Raw genomic sequence first — 24226 nt, forward strand, 5'->3', positions numbered from 1 at the left:
TTGTGCAACGTCATCTCTATCTGATTAGAGCGTCTCCTGCCAATAGACCGTCCAACTGGTGAAGCAACACTTACTACTCCAAACAGTCAATTGCGACATGAATATTGCACTCCGGTATCATGCAGTATTAGGATTAGTACAACAGGGTTACCCTTACAGAATATTTTACTAGCAATTCATTCCAAGTTAAATATAGACCAATCAGCATAGATGCGACTCTGGTCAATAAATTACGACGAATGGAAATGGGTAAGAAATTGATCACTTTATCAGTGGGAGGAACTCAAATCATAATATGCCATCATATTGATCCTCTACTCAACTCAAATGAGTCAAATCTCACTTTGAAGCTTCTACAATACAAGAGCACATCCTAAGAGTATAAATCAGTGATGCACATATCGCAATACACAGGTGTTATCAACAATAATACGTCTCATAGAAAGTTTAATGTTCAATTCATAGATTATTCACGAAACACCAATCCAGAACCGCACAGCATTCTGGGGGATGAAGGCAGAGTAAAGTCTTCAGCCGCTCAACCTCTCAGCTGACTCGCTCTTTCATTACCTAGCAACAACCTGTTTTGGTGTCTGGAAAATGAGCCGTTCCAAAAACCTTCAGCTAACCAAGTCACAATCTGAGGATGCTGCGATGTTGCCTGGCTTCCATTGGCTTAAAGTCTGTTAAAAATATTATATTAATCACCATTTGCTAACCATGAATTTAAAAAAAGAACATTAGTAGACAGTATTTTTTTAACTGCAGATGCAACCTTTGCTACAAATGATGCTTTTTATGCTACATATTGCAATTTTTTAAACTGACTTAAACTGAATTATGTTTTTGTGTGTATTTTGTTGTATTTGTAATGTGTAAAAACAGGCTTAAATACAAAAAAAATCTGCAAAATGCCGATGTTTTTTTTTGTCCGATTAATCAATTGTCAAAAATCATAGATGGCTGCAGCTTTAATCAGGACGTGTATGTGTTTGGCTCAGTCTGAATGTCTGTCCTTCCGTCCAGGTGAAACCATCTTGGGTCTGAGGGAGAGCCTGACGTGGGCCACATCCTGAGGGGAGAGGACTCCTCTGTGGCCGTGTCCTCCGGGGGAGAGCTGTTCCTGCGCTTCATAAGCCTCACATCCCTGGAGCATCAGGTGACGCGTGTTCACGTTGTAGCGTTTGTGACGGCTGACAGCGTGAAGCAGGTTTTCACGTCGCTGCGGAGTCATTTCGAGCCACGTTTTTGAGCATGCCCAAAATTCAGACTTTGATTAGGCCACTTCAAAACCTTTACGTTAGTTGTAATATTTGCCAGTCGCCATTTTCTTCCAAATTGTTTTGGTGTGATTTTAAAAGGCCAATAATTCCTCGTATGGGTCACCACTGATCCATGTTTTTCCAAAAATAAAAACTCTTGACCCAGATCAGTGTCTGCGCTTCATAACAGGCGTTTCTGTCTCCAGGACTTGTCTCGCTGTAAGAAGGTGATGGAGGAAAGAGGAGAACTGTTTCTAGAGAAGATCTCCATGTCCAGGAACAAAGTCGCTAAGCTCTGTCACACCTTCATCAAAGACGGAGCTGTAAGTACTGGTCCCGTCTCCTCTCCTTGCTCTTTGCGCTCGCTTCACCTTGTGCCTTTCTTTCCCCTGCCAATCCTCTCAGAAAATCCTGACTCACTCGTACTCCAGAGTGGTCCTGCGGGTTCTGGAGAAAGCTGCAGCGGAGAAGAAGCGCTTTCTCTATGACCGAATCGCAGCCCTGACGCCACAGGGTGAGCGAGTGAGCGAGGACGAGTTTCTTTCTCACAGGACACGAAATGATTCTGCGTTTTTCTCCTTTTGTTGAAGGCGGCAGATGGCAGAGGCCCTGAAGAAACTCAACGTTCCAGTAACAGTAGTGTGGATGCAGCTGTAGGGTAAGCTACTCTGGGGTTCTGAGCTGGAGGGGGAACCGCAAATGGTTTATTTAATCATTCTTTCGTCACTGGTTGGATTTTGTTATTGGAAATATCCAACTGGAAAATACATGTCTAAGATAAAATAAACTCCATCAGTTCCACTATGAAAACAAAGAGAAAATAAAGCTATTATTAAAAAAAAAAAAATGTTGTGGTCAATCGATACAATTGTTAAAAAAAAGTCAAGTTAATTTTTTTAGATATCATTTTAATATCATGTTCAATAAATTTCTCAGTTATTTGTTCATCAGCCTGAGCAGGAGAAAACAAACTTACTGATGTAAAAATGTTGCTTTCTTAGTGACATTTAAAGCCTCCAGCAACTCTGATATACTCTACTAACTGGAGTTTAGCTTTTGTACAACAGTACATGTCTTTTATTTTTGTCTGGGTTTTTTTGTTTTATTTTGGTCACAAAAGTCGCTAAATGCAGCAGCAAATTTGCTAAGTTGGTGACAGTGCGGTGCCGTCAGTCAGGACAGTGGCCGAGTTTCAGACGTTTGCAGAGATAAAATCGGTTTCTCAGTAACTATCGGCCCTTCGCCCAAAAAGAAGAAAATCTGACCTGATTTATTGATGCATCACTAGATAGTAAATTTTGTTTTGGTATTTAAAATAACCGATCGGATGGTTCAGAAAGAGAACAAGCAAAAGTTGAGGAAAAATGCTTTATTTACTTTCACACCGTTTTAATGAACCTGTTTTTAGAAGCTGCTTAGTTTCAGTTTTCCGTCTTCCAGGTACGTGTTGGAGAAGGTGGACCTGGTCATCGTTGGAGCAGAGGGAGTCGTTGAGAGCGGAGGGATCATCAACAAGGTGCGTTCCCTTGGCGGCCCCGGGTGAAACTCAAACTGGAGGATAGTTGAACACGCGTATCAGATCGGGTCTGTGTAAACACGGGGCGGGTGTACGTTTCCAACAGAATCTAGAGTGTGTGTGTGTTTTTCCCCAGATTGGCACCTATCAGATGGCTCTGTGCTCCAAGGCTCACAACAAGCCCTTCTACGTCGTTGCAGAAAGTTTTAAATTTGTTCGTCTGTATCCGCTGAACCAACAGGACGTGCCCGATAAGTTTAAGGTGCGGCTTCCTTATTTTGTGTTTGTTTTTTTAAACAATTTTCCGTCCTTTTATCCAGATTTATTGACTCGTGCTTCCTGTCCCGCACAGTACAAAGCCGACACCCTGAAGAGCATCCGGAACCTGTCGGAGGAGCACCCGGTCATCGACTACACGCCCCCCTCCCTCATCACCCTGCTCTTCACAGACCTGGGGGTCCTCACCCCGTCGGCCGTCAGCGACGAACTCATCAAACTGTATTTATAACCGCGTCCCTTCGCTGAACAATAAAACAGACGTTTATGGTCCGCCTGCTTCCTGCTTGGAGTTCGTGAGCTGTTGCTCGAAGTCTTCCTCGCTGATCTGGCCTTTTTTTAGTTTCTTAAGGAGGCGAGTGTCTTCTAAAAGCTCCTTCATGTATTCTTCGTCCATGTCGGAGTCCTGCAGAGGCAGAACAGAAGCCATGAGAACGAAACTGCAGTACTTAACGTTTATGAAGAGTATATTTTTTACAGATTTGCTGAAACTGTCACTATGAGGTGAGATCGATCTAGTCCACTTCCTCCCTGAGCTGTTATGGCCGTCTGAAGAAATGAAACGTTCCTGGTCAAAAACAAACAATCGCAGCCAGGAGGAGGGTCCTAGCGCTGCCAATCAATGTCGTGAACGCACTGCTAAATGTGCTAATGGTGGAGAAACACCTTACTGTTAAAGGAAAACTTTTCGAGTGGCCATGCTAACTAGCCTTAGCATTCATGACAGACTATGGTAGCTGGAGATTAGTAGTTTCAACAGATATGTAAAAGAAATATGTCTATATAAATATATATATATTAATAAAAGTTGCACACTGCAGCTTTAATGTTTCATTTATCCCCCAAACAGAGTTTACCTCGTCGTGTTTCCTTTTGGCGCCGCGTTTTTTCTTGCGCTCCTTCTTGGTCTTCTGCTTGGACCAGGCCTTGTTCTTGACAAAGTTCTTCTTGGGAAGCTCCGTCTTCTCTTTGTTTTTCTGCTCGGCCAGCATCTTCTGCCTCTGCTTCTGTCGGTTTTTGTCCTTGTAGCGGATGCTGTCCGTGTCCACCGTCGTCTCCACGAAGTCGGGAAACGTTTTCCCCTTCAGCTCGGGCATCTTCGGCAGGCGGAGCAGCGCGAAGCCTTTGGCCAGGGACACAAAATCCAGATCTAACAGAAAAAGAAAAAAAACACGAGAAGGTTTCATTTTCTTTGTTTTGTTTGGGGATAATAAAAAAAAAATACATACAGTTGGCTTTGAGGATTTGTCACCTTTTACTCTGAAGATGAGGCTGCATTCGTGTTTGGCGTAAGCCTGGACGTACGACACAAAGGCCCTCATGCCTTTGTCGAACATGGCGCGGTCGGCCAGGGCCATGGCCTTCACCTTGGGCGTCACGTCCACCACGTCCTTTATAGGAGACATCTTCTGCAGCGGGCACTGGTCAGGTCACAAGCAACACTGTTAACCCAATCACTTTGCACCGATTATCAACCGGTTCTGGTTTCTTTGAGTGAACTTTAACATCACGAAATACAACAGAAATAAAACATTTTTGCAATTGCAATTTTAAATAGACATTTGTGTATACAAAATAGAACAGGTTGAATTTGGTAATTTATTGCAAGAGATTGCAAAAAATAAATACAGAAAATTTCCCATGTCCTCAAAGGGTAGCAGATCACCATTAGCAAGAGAAAAATAGGGAAAAAAAAACTGCTTTACTCTCACTCAGGATTTGATTTCTGAGGATTTCATATCACAGTAGCTCTGATCCTCCTCTGAGTGACTTCATGCTGAGTAATGTTAGAGCTGAATAATCTGAGTGAGTTCTAGACAACTATTGTGAACCATCCATCATCAGATTATCAGATTATGAACGCCTGCATGGCCGATCCAAAAGGTCTTGTTGCTGACGGCTATGAACACCGCTGAAGGACCCAACTTCAGACTCACCTTCTGGTTGATGGACAAGAAGTTGACATAGGGTTCCTCCATTGGCAGCAGGAAGACGAGGGCGTTGCCATGGTTACCGATACGCGCCGTTCTCCCGCATCGATGCACAAAAGCACTGATGGGAAAAAAAAAAGAGCAGACAGGGAAAAATGGGTTGGAGCCAAGTAGTTAGAAAAGTAACATTGTTTTAATGCTTAAGCCAATAAAATAATTCATTTTGCAACATATATATTGTTTTAAAAAGGACAACTTCTGTTTGTGTTTTTTTTAAACTAACTGCACCAACCTGGCGCTGCTGGGGGGATCGTACTGCAGAACCCAGTTCACATCGGGGATGTCGATGCCTCTGGCCATGACTGCAACGTCACAACACGTTTAAAAACAAACACGTGACAGCACAGACTTACTGCGGGCGGGGGCGGATTTCTACCTCTTTAAGGCCCTAAAGTCTGAAAAAATGCCGCTGCGCTTATTTTTCATCTTGCCGTGGATGCAGAGGATGGTGACCTTCTTGACCAGCGACTCCAGGGCTCGGCCGAAGTACTCCACACAGGCGCAGGTGCTTTTAGAAGCAACAAGGACAACGGGTAAGAGAAAACGTGTGCATGCATAACCAGGAACAAAACAACTAGCTTACCACTACTTTACTGTTGGAAATGGGGGAAAAGAAGTTTACATTTATTTAATCCTGCCCCTTATCTCAGTTTAATGAAATGTGTCGCTTCCAGATGCATTAATTTGCAGGAACTTGTTAATCAGAACATATGTTGGTGTTAATATGTGATCAATTAACTATTCTAAAGAACCTACACATGATAATATTACTATTAATGACTAAAGAATAACTGCGCATACAGCATCGGAATGATTACAGACACCTTGATAATGTAGATCATGTAGTATATCTGTCTTATATAACAAAACGCTAATGATGACAATAATGACACTAAAATAATAATCATCTAATGATGACAATAGTAAAACAGAAGGAAGGAAGAAGACACCTTCTGCTAAATAGTGCAGAAATCAAGTGATTTCTTATCATTCAAAAACTGATAAAATGTGAATCTGTATGAGGGCTGCAACTCACAATTGTTTTAGTGATTGATTAAACATTCTAAATAAACACAACCAGAAATTAAAAAAAACATTAAACCAAAACAAAAACCACAAATGAATGAACCCAATCAAACCTGAAGAAGACCAGCTGCTTCTCATGCTTGTGTTGCCTTAGAAAAGCCACCAGGTTGTTGAACTTGTCCTGTGCTCTGCACATCTGAAAGGACAGCACACGATTGTGATTTGTCGTCGCCGTCTTCACTTAGTGGGCTGAACGGCGGGCTGTTCGCTCCGTCACTCACGGTGTAGTAGTTGGAGAGGCGGGCCGGGGTCTTCTGGGTGGCCGAGGCGGCCTGACCCTTCTCTTTGACCGTGATGCGGACGGGGTTCCTGAGGCCGGCCCTCACCAGCTTCTCCAGCTCCTGGGTCTGGGTGGCTGAGAAGAGGCCCGTCCGTCTCTGTTTGGGCAGGTAGCTCAGGATGCTGTTCAGGCTGGGGGGACGTGGGAGGGAATGGGGTGAAATGCAGAACAATCAGGAGCAACTTGATTGGCTAGGAGCAGATTTAGTTCAAAACCAAGAGAATAAAAACAAACAAACCAATAACACATCCAGACTGTATTTGAAACTACATGGTTACTGAAGGTTTCACCAACTCAAATTTAAGACTTTTTAAGACCATTATAAATTAAAGACCTGGATAATGACAGAAATGTAATAAAGATGATAAATGTTCAGCAAATTTGCAATTGATGGTTATAAAAAGCTAGTTGTCAGCAGCTAGTTACTAGTAGCTTGTCTGGTAATCTTGTAGACGATGTATGCAAACCACTCAAACTTTTGCCTGACAGAAATGTTGATTAATGTAATTGAGGCCAAATTGCATGTTTTTTTAATGTTCACACTGTATTATTAATACAGGGTTACTGCAGGTTTCATCAACTCAAATTTAAGACTTTTTGAGACCATTATAAACTAAATTTAGGAATGCACATAAGAGATAAATTTATACCTCCCCATGATGAGCTTGCTAGTTAGCAAGGGCGTATATATTGACAGCTAGTTACTGGTAGCCTCAACCACCTTGAGTCACAGAGCACAATGAAAATGTGTGCAGGTAACTCAAACTTAACCTGACAGAAAATTAGTGCAAGAAAAAAAAAATACATAGAATATAACAGATTAAACAGTCCTGCCACAACACATTAAATGACTTTAAGACATTTTAAGGCCTTAATTTTAGATACATAATTTAAGACTTTTTAAAGGTGTGCACTCATCCTGGAATAGGATCTTTCCTCCATCCTGACTGTAAAATGTTCCTGCTGATTCGTACCTGGCCTCAAAGCCCATGTCGAGCAGCCGGTCAGCTTCATCCAGAACCAGAACATCCAGGCTCCTGACTGCGCTGGCCAGTTCCAGCCCCTCTGACTTCCTCCTGAACATGTCCTCCAGGCGGCCCGCGTCGCAATCACAATGTTGCCGCTGAAAAAAAAAAAGTGAAACGAACGTTACAGCACGACAATCGCTTTCTAACATGTTCCCAACTAACACTGAGGACTACAGCGCTAATCTTAAACATTAATTCAGCTAATACTAAAGTGCTATAACAAGGTGGTATTTAGCAATAGCTAATGCTAAAGTGGCTTAACAGGATATTTAGCAGAAGTTATTGCTAAAAATGTCTGTCAAGATTTAGGAGAACCTAATGCAGTATAACAAGAGGGTATTTAGCACAAGCTAATGCTAAAGTGGTAAAAGAAGATGGTATTTAGCACAAGCTAATGCTAAAGCAGTAAAACAAGATGGTATTTAGCACAAGCTAATGCTAAAGCAGTAAAACAAGATGGTATTTAGCACAAGCTAATGCTGAAGCAGTAAAACAAGATGGTATTTAGCACAAGCTAAAGCACTACAATAAGATGGTATGTCGTGGAAGCTAATGCAAATGCTGTTACCCGATGTGTGTTACAACACAGACTATTGCTCTCAACAATGAGCGATAGTTGACACGCAGGTAGTGGCTATCATGACACACCTACCTGTATGGTTGCTCTTGAGAAAGTGATTCTTTGGAACAAATGTTTTCAATGTTAGCAAAAAACTCTAAGGAGCTAAACAAAACATCAGGTCCCTATTAGTGGATTAATTGTGTTGCCACCACTGGGATACAGCTTTCATTTTTCTTATAAAAATTTAAAATATTTGCCCTCGGTTACTTATTAAAATGAAACTTTACTCAGAAGCATTTTGTTCAAATGATGAAGTCTAACAGAAGAAAGTGATACACCATTAAAACAGAGGAAGTCTATTTATTGCCAGCTTTTCATCAGTTAAAGTCGGACTGAAATCCGTCGCGTACCCATGCTCTTTAAACTTCTCCACGTCTTCTGCCGGGTTGCTGCCACCAATCAGCAAAATCTGCCTGAGAACCAAAAGGTGAAATTGATTATTGAGTGCAAATTGATAAAAAAAAAAAAAATGCCTGTAGTTAAATCTGCCAGCTCAGTTTGAAACAATTCCAATCTACAATATTTGACTCTGTGGAGTTTTTTTTAATTTTTATATATAGATACTCACGTAAACTCTGGAAACTTCTGGATAAACATTCCCATCACTTCACTGATCTGCAGGCCAGTTCTCGTGTGGGAGTGATCACCAGAGCACCGACCTGCACAAAACACCTGAACTTTTCAGCGGATCCGACACAACAGCAAACCTCCCAGCATCCAAAAAAAGATAAATAACAATACTGCAGAGACTAAAGTAGCCGTGTTTTTTTGCCGTCATGGTTACCTGTTTCTTCTTGAGTTTCTCCTCGCGCTTCAGCAGCAGCTCTATAACAGGAATGACGAAAGCCAAAGTCTTCCCACTGCCGGTGACCTGAAGCAAAACAGCAAACGCCTTAAGAAACTACCGGTTGTCATGGCAGCACAACTTCCTGATCTTTTCCAAATAACTGTTTTTGCATAATTTTGATAATTACAACACCTCTATATCCTCAGTTTTGACCATCTATCATATTTAATATCTACTGTTGGATCCAAGGTGAATATTGATTCAGCCGCCAGCAGAGGGAGCCAAATCACGTTAAACACACAGAGCAACTTCAAAGCATCTCTTGAACGTTTCATATTTTGTCATGTGACCATAAACCTTTATAAATTTCATTCAGATTTCGGTTAGATAAAAAAAGTCCATCATTCTGAATTTTTGCAGCTGAAAATCTGATAAGTGTGGCATGCACTTATTCACCCTGCTTGAGTTAAAACTTTGTAGACTTTGAAGAACAATAGCAACTGCAAGCCCTTTAGAGGATGAACCTGTCAGCTCTGCACATGTGCAAACTGAATTCTTCTGTCCGATTGGATACAGAGCGTCTACCAACAGGCCTGTTCCAACTTTTTGTCCTAATAAGAAAGTGATTCAAATGACCACTACTGCTGTGAGTTTATCATCATCATCATCATCATCATCACAGCGCTCCTTCATCCTTCATCAGATATACTTCCATTCATGACAGAGACATCGCAGATGTTTTTGGTACCTTGTACTTATTCATTTGTCATTTTTGTAACAACTCGCTCAACACGAGATCAACATATTCGACGTCTCCTGGATCACGTTAGCTTGGATTTCTTCGTGACCCAGAATCAACGTGTCAGTAAATCCTACTGGTTCAGTTCTAGTTCTTGCTCCGTCTCGGCCTCTTTAAACAACTTGTTCACACTCACCGCCTCAGCAGCAACGTCTTTATTGTTCATGAACAGCGGAATACAAGCCGACTACAACGAAAAGAGATCCATCAGTCAGACAGGTGGAGATTCAGGGCAGCATGGATTGAAACAAGGATTTAAGGCTAATGAAAGTTACCTGTACAGGTGTCATGAAGGTAAATTTCATTTCCTCAAGCGTTTGTAAAATCTTCTCGTTTAGTTGGACAGGTAAAGTGTCCCATGTTCCGTCTGTAATGTTCTCCATGTTGGGAAGTAAATCGAGAAGACGTAGCAGCAGAATGCTAACGCTGTTAGCACATGGTCAGCCTTTCTGCACGATGGACCTTCTTCCGCTGCGTTCCGTAGTTGTTTACACGCCGGGGAGAAACTGAAGCCGACTCGCATGTTTTGGTTCCGCTTTCCACTCCGTTTGTTCTGTCTTCTTCTTTTGTGTTTTATTGGCAAATGGCAACCAACTTAAGGTGACTTTACCGCCACCTACCGGACTGGAGTGTTGTCATCAACGATACAGAGGGAATTTAACAATACGCACCTCAATGGTGTGTAGAAGTGTGCAAATTCATACACACACACGCGCGCATACACACATACCCCCACACACTTTTAAAAACGATTAAATAACCTAATAGTTTTTTAAAATCTAATCAATTGATTTCTTATAGATTTTGATTCGTTTCCTAAAATATTTATCAGAAAATCCCTTCTTCTCTCTTGTATTGACTTTAAATGCTGACGTCCCTCTGAATATTTATTACATTCTAATTAGACCTGTCCCACTGCCTCCATCTGACTGCAATAATCACAAGTCCTCGTTTCATGTTTCTCTTTTCAAAAAGAGAACTATTAAGTCCTGCATGCCCAGTTCTAAATTGTGACATGAATTCTTCTTCTTTCCAACTTCCCCATTTGTTGTTGTTCTTCTTCTACATTCTTACTTTTATTTGGTTTTCATGCAAGCATTTAACTTCCACCTCAAGGCTGCTGTTACATGAGAACCACTGTTTTCTAGTAAATTTTCAAGTCATACTCAATATTTTTAATTGTAATATTAAAATTATTTTTTTCTTCAATGACTCCAAATCAGAGTGAAGCTGTTCATTTTTATTGAATTTGAACCTTTTGATATTTTTGCTTTTTTGTTGTTGTTAAAATGTAGTATTTTTCTTCTATAGCTTCTGGGTCATGTGACCCATTTACACTGAATCAGTGTGAAATTGTTCTAGGGGGAGTCACAGGAAATAACAGAAATAATAGAAAAACAGAGTTTCTTTTATTTTAACCCACAGATTATAAATGACAAAAGATAAACTCAGCTCATAAAAGAGGTCAAAGAACCTCTTTAGTATCTTCCCCATTTTAGGTCTTCTTGCATTTTGATGTTAATTTTGCCAATCATATTTGGTTTTTAGTAGCTCACCTGTCCTACTGACAAGGACTAAAATGTTTCAATGGAATAAAAGCAGGTGAGCCTCATCTTCAAAGTCTAGTAGAACAATTTCACACTGATTTAGTGCAAATGGGTCACATGACCAGAAGCCAAAGAAAAATACTACATTTTAACAAAAAGATGCTAAAATATCAAAAAGGTTCAAAGGCAATAAAAACGAGTGCACTTCATCTCACGAGTTAAGAACCGTTTCACACTGATTTTGAGTCAATAAGGCACATGACTCGGAAGCTATTGAAGAAAAAAACAACACTTTTTAATATAACAATTATTAAAAATATTGGGTATGACTAAAAATTCACTAGAGAACAGAGGGTCTTGTGTAACAACATGAATTCTGTGTCAGTTGGTCACAAGGCAAGAAATCTATTTACTATTTCTATTTGTTTCTTTGGAGTGTTTGGTTCGGAAATTTGTTGAACCTCTGAGTGCATGAGGATGTAGCTGACGCGTGACTGTCGTCCGTCTGATATGATATATATATATCATATCAGATATATGATATATCAGCAGCATGCATATAACTGCTGCTGATAACAGCTGAGGACTGAAAAATGGAAGGTCTGACACACACACACACACACACACTTTAAGTTTTACCAGATGCCACTTGCAGCACCTGAGAAGAGTTTAAAAACTGACACACAGCCTGTTTAAAATGATCAAATTGGTGAAAAAAAGCAGAACTTGTGACTTTTGTTTGGTTGTGTGTGCATGCAGTGGTTTATGTGAACATTTAGTGGTTTCGTGCCCACTGCAGGCTCAGAAGATAACAGTCTGCAGTAGAGTCTTGACGTGCTGACTTCTCTGTCTCTCAAAAACATTTGATTCATAAAAATAAAACACAAGAGCTTCTCCACACAAATGGGGACCACTTGGTTTGCAATTTGGAGTGTTGGATCTTCTTGCGGCAGGTATAAAGTTTTCTCTCCTTTAATTTTAACACTTCTCCATTTCTTGTTTTTTTTTAAGTGTCTCTGTTATTTTGTGTTTTATAGGTGACAGTTAAAAGTAGTAAACATGTATGACATGCACAAAACAACGTTATTTACTATTGTTTTGTTATTGAAAAATGTTACATTTCCATCAATGTAAGAAACCTAACTATTGAGGCATCACAGCTCGGACAGTTTCGCTACGTCTGGGTCTCAAACTGCGTTCCTCCAGGGCCGGTTTCCTTCACCTCTGCTTCAACACACCTGGCTCAAACATGCACTCATCAGCAGAACTTTGTAGAGCTGGACTGAATGCTAATGAGGCAGTTTGACCATTTAATTAAAGAATGTAGTACAAGGAACAAATGTAAAAGTTGCAGGGTTCTGGCCCTTTCTAAATGCAATTTGAAACAATCTGCTAGTGCAGGACAGATCTTAACATGCTCTTATTAATGACATTGATTTTAGGGCGTATGAAATCAAACTGGAGTGAAAAAATTTTCAGCTCAAAATTTGCATATTGCATGATACTTCACTATTTTCTGTTGAACATTTTAACAGACAAATTGATCTACAAAACAATATTTATTACATTGTTGAAAGTGGCGCAGTTGGTAGCACTGTTGCCTTGAGCAAGAAAGTCCTGGGTTCGATTCCCGGCCTGGGATCTTTCTGCACAGAGTTTGCAGAAAGACGTGACTGTCGGGTAAATTGGTCTCTCTAAATTCTCCCGAGGTGTGTGTGTGTGTGTTTGTCCTGTTTATTTCTGCGTTGCTGTATCTCGCCTCTCACCAGCAACTCCCGGCCTCATTAGGGACAGAAAATGGATGGAGTGAAAAATGTGAAATTTCCAACAATGTATAAAACTGTTGAGACCATATAATAGAAATTAGCCGTTAAAATAAACATATTTCTTCTCCTCTTCTAGACTGCAGCTGCAGAGGAATCACCATCTCAGCCTGGATTTGAGTCAGAGATGTTAATATTAAAAGTGAGCAAAAAAGCCTTGGAAACTGGCACAGACAATCATCATATTGGAGACAGTGTGAGTGTCTTTTCTTTCATTTTTTATTTTTACATCATGTGACACACACATTTAATGAATATTAGCCAAACAAACAGACAATATAGTGGACTAAAAAGCAGCGTTGTGAACTGTTTCTCATCATCATAGTAACAAGGATTATGAGATTATTTTGATACTCGTCTTCAGGGGCCCTTGAGGGCCAGATTGCACCCTGGTTTCATCATTCACCAGACCTTCACAGGTCGGTTCAGTCATTACAGACAGAATATTTGTTTCCTTAGGATCCAGCTGGTCCTCAGATCCCCGTCCTGGATTTCACTAAATCCAGTCCAGGACTGAAGAGGAGGAAGAGAGACTGGGTTATCCCTCCCTTAAACATTGCTGAGAATTCTAGAGGACCTTATCCTTTGCATATTCATGAGGTAACAGGAACAAAAATGTTATACAGTTTTTTTAAGATGTCAGAAACATTTCCTGCAGTGTATTTTCCTCTTTATTTATATCATATGTTTGTAATGTGCATTTACAAACTTTCTACATTTCATTTTGTGTTTAGTAAAACTGAATTTGGCTCCAAAGTGAAAAAAAAAGTGTTTCTGGCCTGTATCTTTTATACCAGAAATAACATAGAATAAATGCTTCAACTAAAACATCTCTTAAGTTTAAGTTAATCAAAAGACATTTTATCCCACAATAATTTTCTGTTCACTGAACAGTTTTTGCTAATTGTTGTCTTTGAAGTTGTCTCTATTCAACCCTGATTTTTGTTGTCCAGATACGCTCTGATGCAGACAATGTGAGGAGGCTCTATTATAGCATCACCGGTCCTGGAGCAGATCAGCCTCCTATTGGTCTTTTCACCATGGACAGAGACACTGGTCGTCTGTATGTCACACAGGAACTGGACAGAGAGAAACAGGACAAGTACCTGGTCAGTGTTTTCTCTGCTATCTGTTGGGTGCCTCATCCACACCAGTCCTGTTTCGCCACCGTAATAGAACTAGAAAGTCCAGCTGGTTTGGGATCGAGTGAATGTGCAGTCAAACTCTGATGCAGACCAAAAAAAAAAAGGAGAAATCAAGAGCCCAGAAACCTCAGACTCAGTTCTGATGAAGTGAACTCTGGTACAGTTTGAATTCACATGTGAATGCCAACCGGACCGGAGGCCTCTTAAAAAACATGAAGCAGAGTGTAGCGCAGAGTATTCTGGGTAAACACAACTAAAATAGTTGAAACTAGTAATAGTTATTTTCATGAAATCATCATCAAATAGTTTCATTATTTGGTTCATGTATTAGAAGATCTTTTGCCAAAAACAAAATAGAAATCCTCCAAGCATTAAAATCTGACGCTGCTCCATTTTTGTGAAGAAGGAAGTTGAGCTCAGCGTCTTCTTCAGAGGTTTTTATGTTGACTGTAAAGAGGATTCAGTAACTCAATCTGTCACAGAATACTTCACTGTAATTATTGAAAACTTTTTAGAATATTAAGTAGTTTTAAAACATACACAGAAATGTATTCAGTAAAAACCAAATTATTTTTCATCATTATGAAAGAAGAAAGACACAATATAATTGTTCTGGTGATTAAAAAATGGCATCATGTTACAGCTCACAGTCCATGTTACGCAGAGGAAGCAACTGCAGAGGAGCCAATGGAAATTGAAATCAATGTAATTGACCAGAATGACAACAAACCTGTTTTCAGTCAGTCCATCTATGAGGGAGAAGTTCCAGAGGCGACACAAAGAGGTAAAGTCACACACATTAATGTCTTTGTTCACATGTGTAGATATAAGTGCATTAATGTAATCTTATTTAAAATCACAAATATTTGCAAACTTTTAGCCTTTGTGACCTGAATCAGCTGCAGACCGAGGAGGAAACTGAGGCTGAATGACCTCCTCAGTCTGCAGTCACGTTCTCGGTCTTTGTTCAGCAGATGAACTCGTTGTGCCTCACCACAAGGAGACCGTTTCAGATTTATCCGCAAGTTTTTTTTGTTTATTCTGTTGTCCACACGGATTCGGCTTTTTGAGAGACCAGAAGAGATCATTTCTGAAAGAGGGTTCCAGAGTGGATCGGTTTCATATTTCAGTGTATACTTGTGAGCTGAGACTTTTTTAAATTTTTTAACTATGACTGCTGAAGGGCTGCACAGTGGCGCAGTTGCCTTGCAGCAAGAAGGTCCTGTGTTCGATTTCCGGCCCGGGGTCTTTCTGCAGGGAGTTTGCATGTTCTCCCTGTGCATGCTGGGTTCTCTCCGGTTCTCCGGCTTCCTCCCACAGTCCAAAAACATGACTGTCAGGTTAATTGGTCTTCCCAAATTCTCCCTAGGTGTGAGTGTGTGTGTGCATGGTTGTTTGTCTCTCTGTGTTTGCCCTGCGACAGACTGGTGACCTGTCCAGGGTGAACCCCGCTTCTCGCCCGGAACGCAGCTGGAGAGGCACCAGCACCTCCCGACCCCGATAGGGAGAAGGGTGACGGAAAATGGATGGATGGGTTGCTGTAGTTCTCTTTGGATCCCACAATGAGCTCACTTTTATGAGTAACATGGTGACGTTCAGTGTTCTTTTTTTGTCGTTCTGTGACAGTGTTAGAGCGCCACCGATTGGCTTGGCATACCCTCTATGGTGTATGCTACACACTTTTTCTCTCTCTCTCTCTTTTTTTTTTTTTTTTTACAAAACTTCTCACACTGATTGTGGCAAGCAACAAGATAGTTGGCAGTTGGACAGAGGTCTTGGTTCTGGTTCTGGTCTGTATACCCAGAACCAAACATGGAGAAGCAGCATTCAGCTTCTATGCAACACAAATCTGGAACAAACTTCCAGAAAACTGCAAAACAGCTGAAACACTGAGTTCCTTTAAATCGAAGACAATTTATTTAGAGATAAATATTCATTAATGTGCAATTTTAGCCTTTCCAACTTTTCTTTGTTTTCCCGCATTATATCACTGAAGTGTATTTTTTATCTAAACCATGTAAAGCTCTTTGAATTGTCTTGTAGCTGAATTGTGCTACAAAGCTAATCCTGCCTCACCTATCAAACTCAGCAACAATTTAAATACAATAGAAAATCTGCCATCATCTCAGTTGATGTCACTGTGATGACTTTTAGTGATTTGTCAAAATTTAGAAAGACCTTTGACCTGAGTTTTAATGGAACTTGGAATCATCAGCTAGACAAGAAGAGCTTCTCAGCTCAGCCTCATTGTTAAATCTCTGTTGATAAACTGATGTCTCTGCTCTCACTGACCTGCTTCGTGTTTCCTCTTGATTAGGTTTTAAGGTGATTCAGGTCGTGGCCACCGATGCTGATGCACCAAATACTGACAACTCTGATATCAGGTACTTTATAATGAGCCAGAGCCCAGAGCAGCCCAGTCCCAACATGTTTACCATCAACCCATCAACTGGAGACATCATAGTTAAAGAAGTTGGACTGGACAGAGAGGTGGGAATTCAGTTAATCAATGAATCAATCAACTACATCTGTATAGCACATTTCAAAGACTGTTAGGTAGTCTGAGTGTCTCACTAAGTCCTCACGGTCAGATTTCCTGTTGATAACATGGAGCTTTACATTTTGGTCGGAATTCAACCTTCATGTGGAGAATAATTTAATTCACTAAATAAGGTTGAAGCAAGTTTTATAAAACTCACTTCAGATTATTTCTCCCAACATGTGATGCAGTGATCAGCCAACTGATCCATCAAAGTTCTGCTCTGGACTTAACAATTTGTCGCTCGGAGGCAAAGTTGTTGATTCAAGTCCATGTTTGTTACAACAGAAAATCCCTCAATACAAACTGAAAGTAAAGGCAGCCGACATGAAAGGAGAAGGTAATACTGGATTTGCCGAAGTGATCATCAAGGTGACGGACAGCAACAATCACGCTCCGGTCTTTACAGAACCTTCTGTAAGTAGAACACGTGACTACTTTTATTAATCTGCTGATTATATTTAAATCTGTTTATCAGAATCGATTTGTGCAGTAGGTGACCAGTAAAGCAGTAGATCACCCTGAATGCTATTGGCGTGTCCATGAAATGAAAAACAAATCAAACTGATAATCGATGATCATACAATGACTGTGTGGAACTTTTTCTGGTGACGTCTGCATCTTGTGTCTCAGTACACGGCCACAGTTAAAGAGAATGAAGTAGACGCTCTAGTTGTTAAGCTGTCGGTGACAGACGGGGATGAGCCTCATACTGCAGCCTGGAAGGCAAAGTCCAGCATTATTGATGGAGATCCACAAAACCTTTTTACTGTGGAAACAGGAACAAACAAACAGGAAGGAATCATCACTACTGCTAAGGTAGGAGGACCAGCAGGTTCTCACTGCTGGAGCATAAATAATAAATGTGATTCTTTATTGCACTGTTTTTAATAAAGGGACATTTTTATAAACATAGCATAGTTAAGTGATTGTACTGCTAATGTCTGATCAGTTGATCTGAGATGATTTTTCTTTTACTAAACCAGAGTCTGGACTTTGAGAGATCCAGTAAGCACACTCTACTGGTCAGAGTGGTGAACGAGGCTCCTTTTGCTCTTGTTTCATTGGTCACTTCCACTGCCACAGTGGTGGTGACTGTGTTGGATGTCAACGAACATCCCATCTTTGAACCAGTAGAGCGGCGTGTGTCTAAAAGGGAGGATCTTGCCGTGAACAGCGTTGTGGTGAGGTACACAGCTTCTTTGACTTTGCGTTCAAACAAAGGGTCAGGTAAGAAAATCCTCCAACTTGAAGAGTCACTGCATAAATTACCTTTCATTTATGCTGTACTTCTGAACCAAGTTTGTTTTCCCACTGGTAATTAATCAGGCAGGAAACATTACTATGATGGATGTGTTTTTGTTTTGTCATACTGCTTATAAAGTCTGGCTTTGTCTTATCATTTATATACATTTATATACAGCTTTATATACATTTTTGTTCTTGATGTCCAGGTATAAAATACTCAATGACCCAGCTGGCTGGCTTGGCATTGATCATGAGACTGGTGTGATAACAGTGAGAAACCAGATGGACAGAGAATCCAGCTTTGTTAAGGAAGACAAATACACAGCTCTGATTGGTGCTTATGATGATGGTGGGTGTGACCGTTAACGGTCTTCATGGTTTTGGAGGAACTCTTCATAAATCATGGTGGAAGTTAAAAGGAATTTAATTTAATGGTTTGAGCTAAATTTTAATTCAGTTCAAATTCAAAAATTAGAGAGATGTTGGAGTTGGGGATATAAACCCTGCAGCCTTGACTCAGTAAAACACATCACACTGTATTACCTATTCCCTTTCCGAGTCCTTGTCAGGGCTTGAAGCTCATCCACTTCGGCCTCCTTTTCAACTCCTCTGGGATTTCTGGCTTCAGCTATGGTATTATTTCAGCTTTTCAGATGTTAGACAGTTGTTCCCTGTTGTAAACCACTTTATCACAATGGTTGTGTATCAAAACTAGAATTGCAAAGTATAAAGAAATTCTTTCCAAAATCAGTTCAACTACACAGCACCCAAAACAAAAACGAAGCTGTTGAACAAAAAAAAGCAACTTTCCCCCAAAAAGGCTGGAATGAAAGTTTGAAAAGGGAAAAAATCTCTGTGAAAGTACACAACTACAATTCCAGGATTTACTCAAAAATTCAATTCTAGAATTGACTTGAAAAGAGTTCTTTACAATATTTCTTGTCTTGAAGAGATTTTGAACTCCTTCCTCAGAGGATCATTGAAGGTGTCGACATGCTTCACTGCTGTTTGCCTGTCATGCCTCCAGATCCGATCCCAGCGACAGGAACTGGAACTCTGATCATTGAACTTGAGGATGTCAACGACAACGCCCCCTTTATTGAAGAACGTTCTATTACAGTGTGTACCCCGTTAGGAGATCAACATTTCTTAGGCCTGGTTGTTGTGTAGAGTTCTGTGTTTGAAAATATTATTAGTATCGAACTGAATTTAAATCCATTTGGTTTGTTCAGGTGTGCAACAAGAAACCAGCTCCTCGGCTGCTGACTGTGACAGATAAAGATGGACCAGGCTTTACTTCTCCGTACAGCGTGAGCTTACATGACTCTGCTAAGGCCGACTGGATCGCGAGGATGAACGACGCCAGTATGTATCCGAGATAAACCCACTCATCGTGATTCAGTCCACAAGCATCACCAACAAATGGAGGAATCTGCATTTAGAGGCAGAACAGACTAACCACTATATTTATATGTATTATATTTGCTGAAACTACAGTGTAATCGAAGTGGAAACGGATGATCGAGCATTTTTGCTTATCATCTCTCATTCTTTGATGCTACCCAGTTTGCTGCTGTTCTTGCCAGAACTTTAAGTGTCACCTAAGTTGTTCAAGTGAAGAAGAATGAGAAATCGAAACTTGATTGAACGTCTGATAAATGATTTTATTTTTTTGTTCTCTTGCTTGCAGGAACAGAGATTATTCTGACTTCGAACCGTGAGCTAGAGGAGAGAGATTACACTGTAGCCATGACTGTTTCAGACACCTCTGGTCTGTCTCAGGTCAGCAAGGTCACAGCTACAGTGAGTGACTGCACTGGAGAAGTAGTGACCCGGCAGGAGAATACTGTCGGTGGCTCCCACCAGTCAGTCATCCTGGGAATACTGAAAGGCATCCTCATGCTGCTGTTCAGTGAGTTTGAATCTTGTTAAGCTTCTGTTCAAAGCTGTTTGAGGAACAGCTTTGAATTCAAGAGACCAAGAACCATTTTAAACTGAGAATCTGGAAACTAGTATGTTGCATGATTATCATAAAAAACACAAGACAAACACTGACGTCTATGAAGTTGGACATGTAATAATTTACAATCAACAAAGTTCACTACACAAGTGCATGCTTCAGATAAAACTAATATTACAGTGATTTTATTCATATTCAACACTAAATTTTCCAGTAGCAGCCTCTAAATGATCCGACCCCTAAGATAGAACCCCTCTTTAGAGAACACATTAGGCTGGTGTGGAATAAATGGGTCCATTGCATCTTGCTCACCATCTCTACCACAAAACATGACACCGACACTTTGTTCACATCTGACGAATGGGGCTGCTAAACATCATGACAGCACATGACAGAAGCATGTGATAGTGAATATAGAAACACGAGAAAACTCACATCAATCTGTGATTGCGTAGCACAAAGAGCTGTGGTAATTTGATCCTTTTGAGCAAGATTAATGTGAGAAACTTGTGTGATCATAGGATGAGGCTTTAGGGGATAAGAAGCTTCTTGCTCCATCAGGGCAATAGAATTTACAACACCATCATCCACGCAGTGATTATGAGTCTTCTCTTCATTTAGTGCTGGGGCTGCCGTTCTTTCTGTTTGTGAGGCGAAGAAAAGCAGCAGAGGAACCTGTTGAATTCAAACCATCTCCACGTCAAAGACAAGTTTGAGGAAGAGAGAGATGGACGACAGAGAGAACATTCAGGTGAAACAGGGACAAAGGCTGATTCTGCTCAGACATTCATACGGTTCAGTTAAAACTTCAGACTGAAATTGTTCTTGCCAGTTTATTCTTGGCTTCTACTTGTTTGAGTCGAGCTAATTTTTTTTTTAGCGTAACAGACCTGATAAGGTTCACAGATGGAGACATTTACCAAATCTTGAAATGGTTGACTTTGCCTGAATTCACAAAACATGATTTATGTCACTATGTCATAAACAGTTTCCCCTTGAACCAGAGCAGCCTTAAAACGTGCAGAAGACGAGATGCTAACCAGTTTTGCCCGTACATGCTAGGCTACACGACGGTGGAGCATCGTTCCATGTTCACTGATGATTAGTACCTTTGCCATAATGCAATATTGATATATTTATAATCACACTTACCTATAAAATATATGAAGGTTAATCTTCTTACCTGGCGGATACACAGAGGGCTGATAGTAATTATGATTGATGGCTGCTGTCCATTGCTGCCATGTCTTTCCTCATTGAAAGTTATACACAAGTTTGTATAACTTCTTACCGGTTTGTGCTGCCGACCGCGCAGCATCCTGTGATCATTTTCACTGCGAAATCAACTAATTAAAAGCGACATCAGGGTGCCATATGTAAATTTGACAGGAGCGCGTAGGTTATTTGGATGTCATCATGGCGGAAGAGGCTGAATTTCAAAGAGTGACGTCACGTGCAGAAGGTCGATAAGTGTTGTTCTGGACTCGTAAAAGCACAATTGAATACATTAAACAAATATTTTTTCTACAAATTCAATATCACAATTACAATCAACATATGCCGTTTTAATAACGCCACCAAAATAAGGTGCATGAATGCGTTGAACGCTTTTAAAAAAACAACAACTTGTTTATGTTTATTTTTCTTGTACTCATTTTTCCTTCTTTTCTTCCTCACATGCTGGGTTTGACTGACTAAGGAGGCGGTTCTGACCCGCAAGACCCGGAATATGACTATCTGAATGAAGAGGTTCCCCTTTAAGAAACTGCCTGATACTAAAAGAGGAGAACAGAATGAAGTCATATTGTACATGTTTGGTGAATTGAATATTAATGAGAATTTGTTCAAGTCTGCTTTCAGTTTAAATCACCTTGTTCTACATAGTTGTTGCTGAAGATAAAATAAGTTTTTATTTTGGAGTTTTTTGTTTGCCTTTGTGGACAGAAATGACATGTTAAAGATGACATTTATATTTTGTTTTCCAATACAGAACTTACTGTATTATTGAACACACGCCCTCATTGGCATCGAGATTCACGGTGAAGTCTGTGCAAAACTTGAAAACTTTATGGACATCTTTGGTATTCTACAATTCAGCCCCAAAATATTACACACCTGTCAGATTTAGCTTAAGTAATCTTGAAAATTCACTAAGATGTTTATTGTTTTGTTTGTCGAATATTAATATTAATTAACATTTCAACATTATATTCGTTCTAGCAGTAAACTAGGAAAATTTTGTGAATGGAGCAAAATTAGGGGGATGGTGAGGGAGACCTTCAACCTGGAAGGCTTGGGGTTCATTGCAACAAAACAGCGAAATACAGTAAAAAGAAATGCAAATACTGATCAGCAATATAAAAAGAGTTTGATTGCTGTTATCAAAATATGGATTCTATTAATTACTAAAGACAGTAAAAATGTTTTGTTGACACCAACTTCCAGAAAAAAAATGAATTCAATTTTCGATCGTTGGTAAATAGAACAGATTACATTGTTTTATTTTCTTAAAATTAAACAATGTGATCATCATTTTGTTGAATGATGATCATAAACGTTCTGAATCAACCCGGAGTATGAATAATTATGGACTTAACTGTTGCTAGACCTTGGGAGCTCGCCAAAGATGCATCTCCCTAAGTTTGAAGAATTAACAGTAAATGTCTGTAAGATGTTGAACATTGAGATGTTTTACTGTTTTGCTCAATTGTAATGCAATAATTTCTGTAATATCCTTTTGGTGTTGGTAGTTGTCGTTTCGCATATTTTTTAAATACTTTTTCTTTTAACTCTGGTTTGAGCTCACAGCAGCAAGAGAATATGCTTTATTCCAAAAATGTCTTTTTAACGTTATGAGCTCAGAAAGCAAAATATCAGTTTATTGTCCGCTAAGGGAAATTTTTCTTGAAGCAAGGTGATAAAAAGATCATTTAAACACACACAGAAACAATCACACAACAACACTGCAAAATAGAAACAGTTCTAAGAAACATCAGTTCTGATATGAATAAAACAGACTAAACAACAATTAGTGTGTCAACACTCTAATTGTCCAGAAAACAGAAGTGGTTTTGAAATATTATTTATCTGCTTAAACACAGGAAACTTATGGTAGGTAAAATTTTTCAAAATAAAAATCAGATCATACTTCATTTCAATTTGTGACCAAAAAAAAGCTCGTCTCTTAGCAAGAGCTTAACAAATACTGTTATTTTTGGAAAAAAACATAATTTTGCCGCTCTTTTGAAGTGTCTCAACACTCCATTGATTAATAAAACATAAGAGTTTTTTGAAAGAGACAAGAAACTTAAAGAAGGTAAATTTTATAAAAATAAAACTCAGGTCTTTACTTCATTTCAATTCGATACTAGAAAAAAAAGTTAGTCTCTTAACAACAGCTTAACAAATCTTGTTATTTTTGGAAAAAAACATAATAATTCTGCCAATCTTTGAAGTGTGTCAACACTCATTAGATTAATGAAACATAAGTGTTGTTGAAATATTATTCATCTACTTAGACACAAGAAACTTGTAGTAGGTAAATGTTATAAAAATAAAAATCAGGTCATTACTTCGTTTCAATTTGTTACCAGAAAAAAGTTGTGTCTCAGCAACAGCTTAACAAATATTATTTTTTGGAAAAAAACAGTAATTCTGCCTCTCTTTTTAAAGTGTCTCAACACTCTAATTGTTCATAAAACATAAGTGTTTTTCAAAAGAGATAAGAAACTTAAAGTAGGTATAACCAGGTGAAAAAATGGGTACCTGTCAAATGTATTTTTAAAGGCATGTTTTTGTTTCACCGACTGGTTGTTATTCTTGTTTTTGCCAGCATGTGGTGCTGTTGTTACAGAGAGGTCTAAAATGACCGGAAATTAAAAAAAAAACTCATTCATGTATCGTGGCACTAAAATCCAAACAGAAGAGAAGGACATTTTGTGCACCGAGACCGGTTGGAGGAAGGTGACTATATGGCCACCTGACCAGAAGATCCGAGTTCTCAAATTGCCACTGCCGTTTGTTTTACCCGTTGTTAGAGTTTAGCTCTGTGAAGCTACGGCCGCCATTTTCACTGCTAACCGTTGATTGAATACGGGTCATGTTTTTTCAGCATATATATATATATATATATATATATATATATATATATATATATATATATATATATATATATATATATATACACCTGAGCAATAGAGGGCCCAGATCTACCACACCAGACAAGACCCAAGGTGTAGGTTGTGCAAGGAGGCCCCTGAGACAGTCCAGCACATCACAGCAGGGTGCAAGATACTGGCAGGGAAAGCGTACATGGAA

The 24226-nt window shown here is 39.7% G+C and overlaps 1 protein-coding gene, 1 long non-coding RNA gene and 2 pseudogenes across 2 annotated transcripts; 3 read left to right on the plus strand and 1 right to left on the minus strand.

Moving 5' to 3' along the window:
* The first annotated feature begins 239 nt into the window (after positions 1–239).
* LOC129374101 (translation initiation factor eIF-2B subunit alpha-like) lies at positions 240–3327 on the plus strand (annotated as a pseudogene).
* Positions 2617–10244, minus strand: LOC129374152 (ATP-dependent RNA helicase DDX55-like; annotated as a pseudogene).
* On the plus strand, positions 9663–13854 carry LOC129374166 (uncharacterized). The gene is made up of 3 exons (XR_008607469.1): positions 9663–9941; positions 13097–13213; positions 13477–13854. It is a non-coding gene; the product is annotated as an uncharacterized LOC129374166 (long non-coding RNA).
* Positions 13855–14057: 203 nt separating this feature from the next.
* LOC129374102 (cadherin-1-like) lies at positions 14058–20625 on the plus strand. The gene is made up of 10 exons (XM_055052299.1): positions 14058–14126; positions 16476–16652; positions 16990–17118; positions 17335–17520; positions 17688–17890; positions 18156–18298; positions 18977–19068; positions 19182–19314; positions 19640–19861; positions 20531–20625. Exons 1-10 carry the CDS (start codon positions 14058–14060, stop codon positions 20623–20625), a joined length of 1449 nt encoding a protein of 482 aa, XP_054908274.1.
* Positions 20626–24226: the final 3601 nt, after the last annotated feature.

This window comes from Poeciliopsis prolifica, unplaced genomic scaffold (genome assembly GCF_027474105.1).
Source record: "Poeciliopsis prolifica strain line A6 unplaced genomic scaffold, Auburn_PproV2 SCAFFOLD035, whole genome shotgun sequence".
NCBI classification, from domain to species: Eukaryota; Metazoa; Chordata; class Actinopteri; order Cyprinodontiformes; family Poeciliidae; genus Poeciliopsis; species Poeciliopsis prolifica.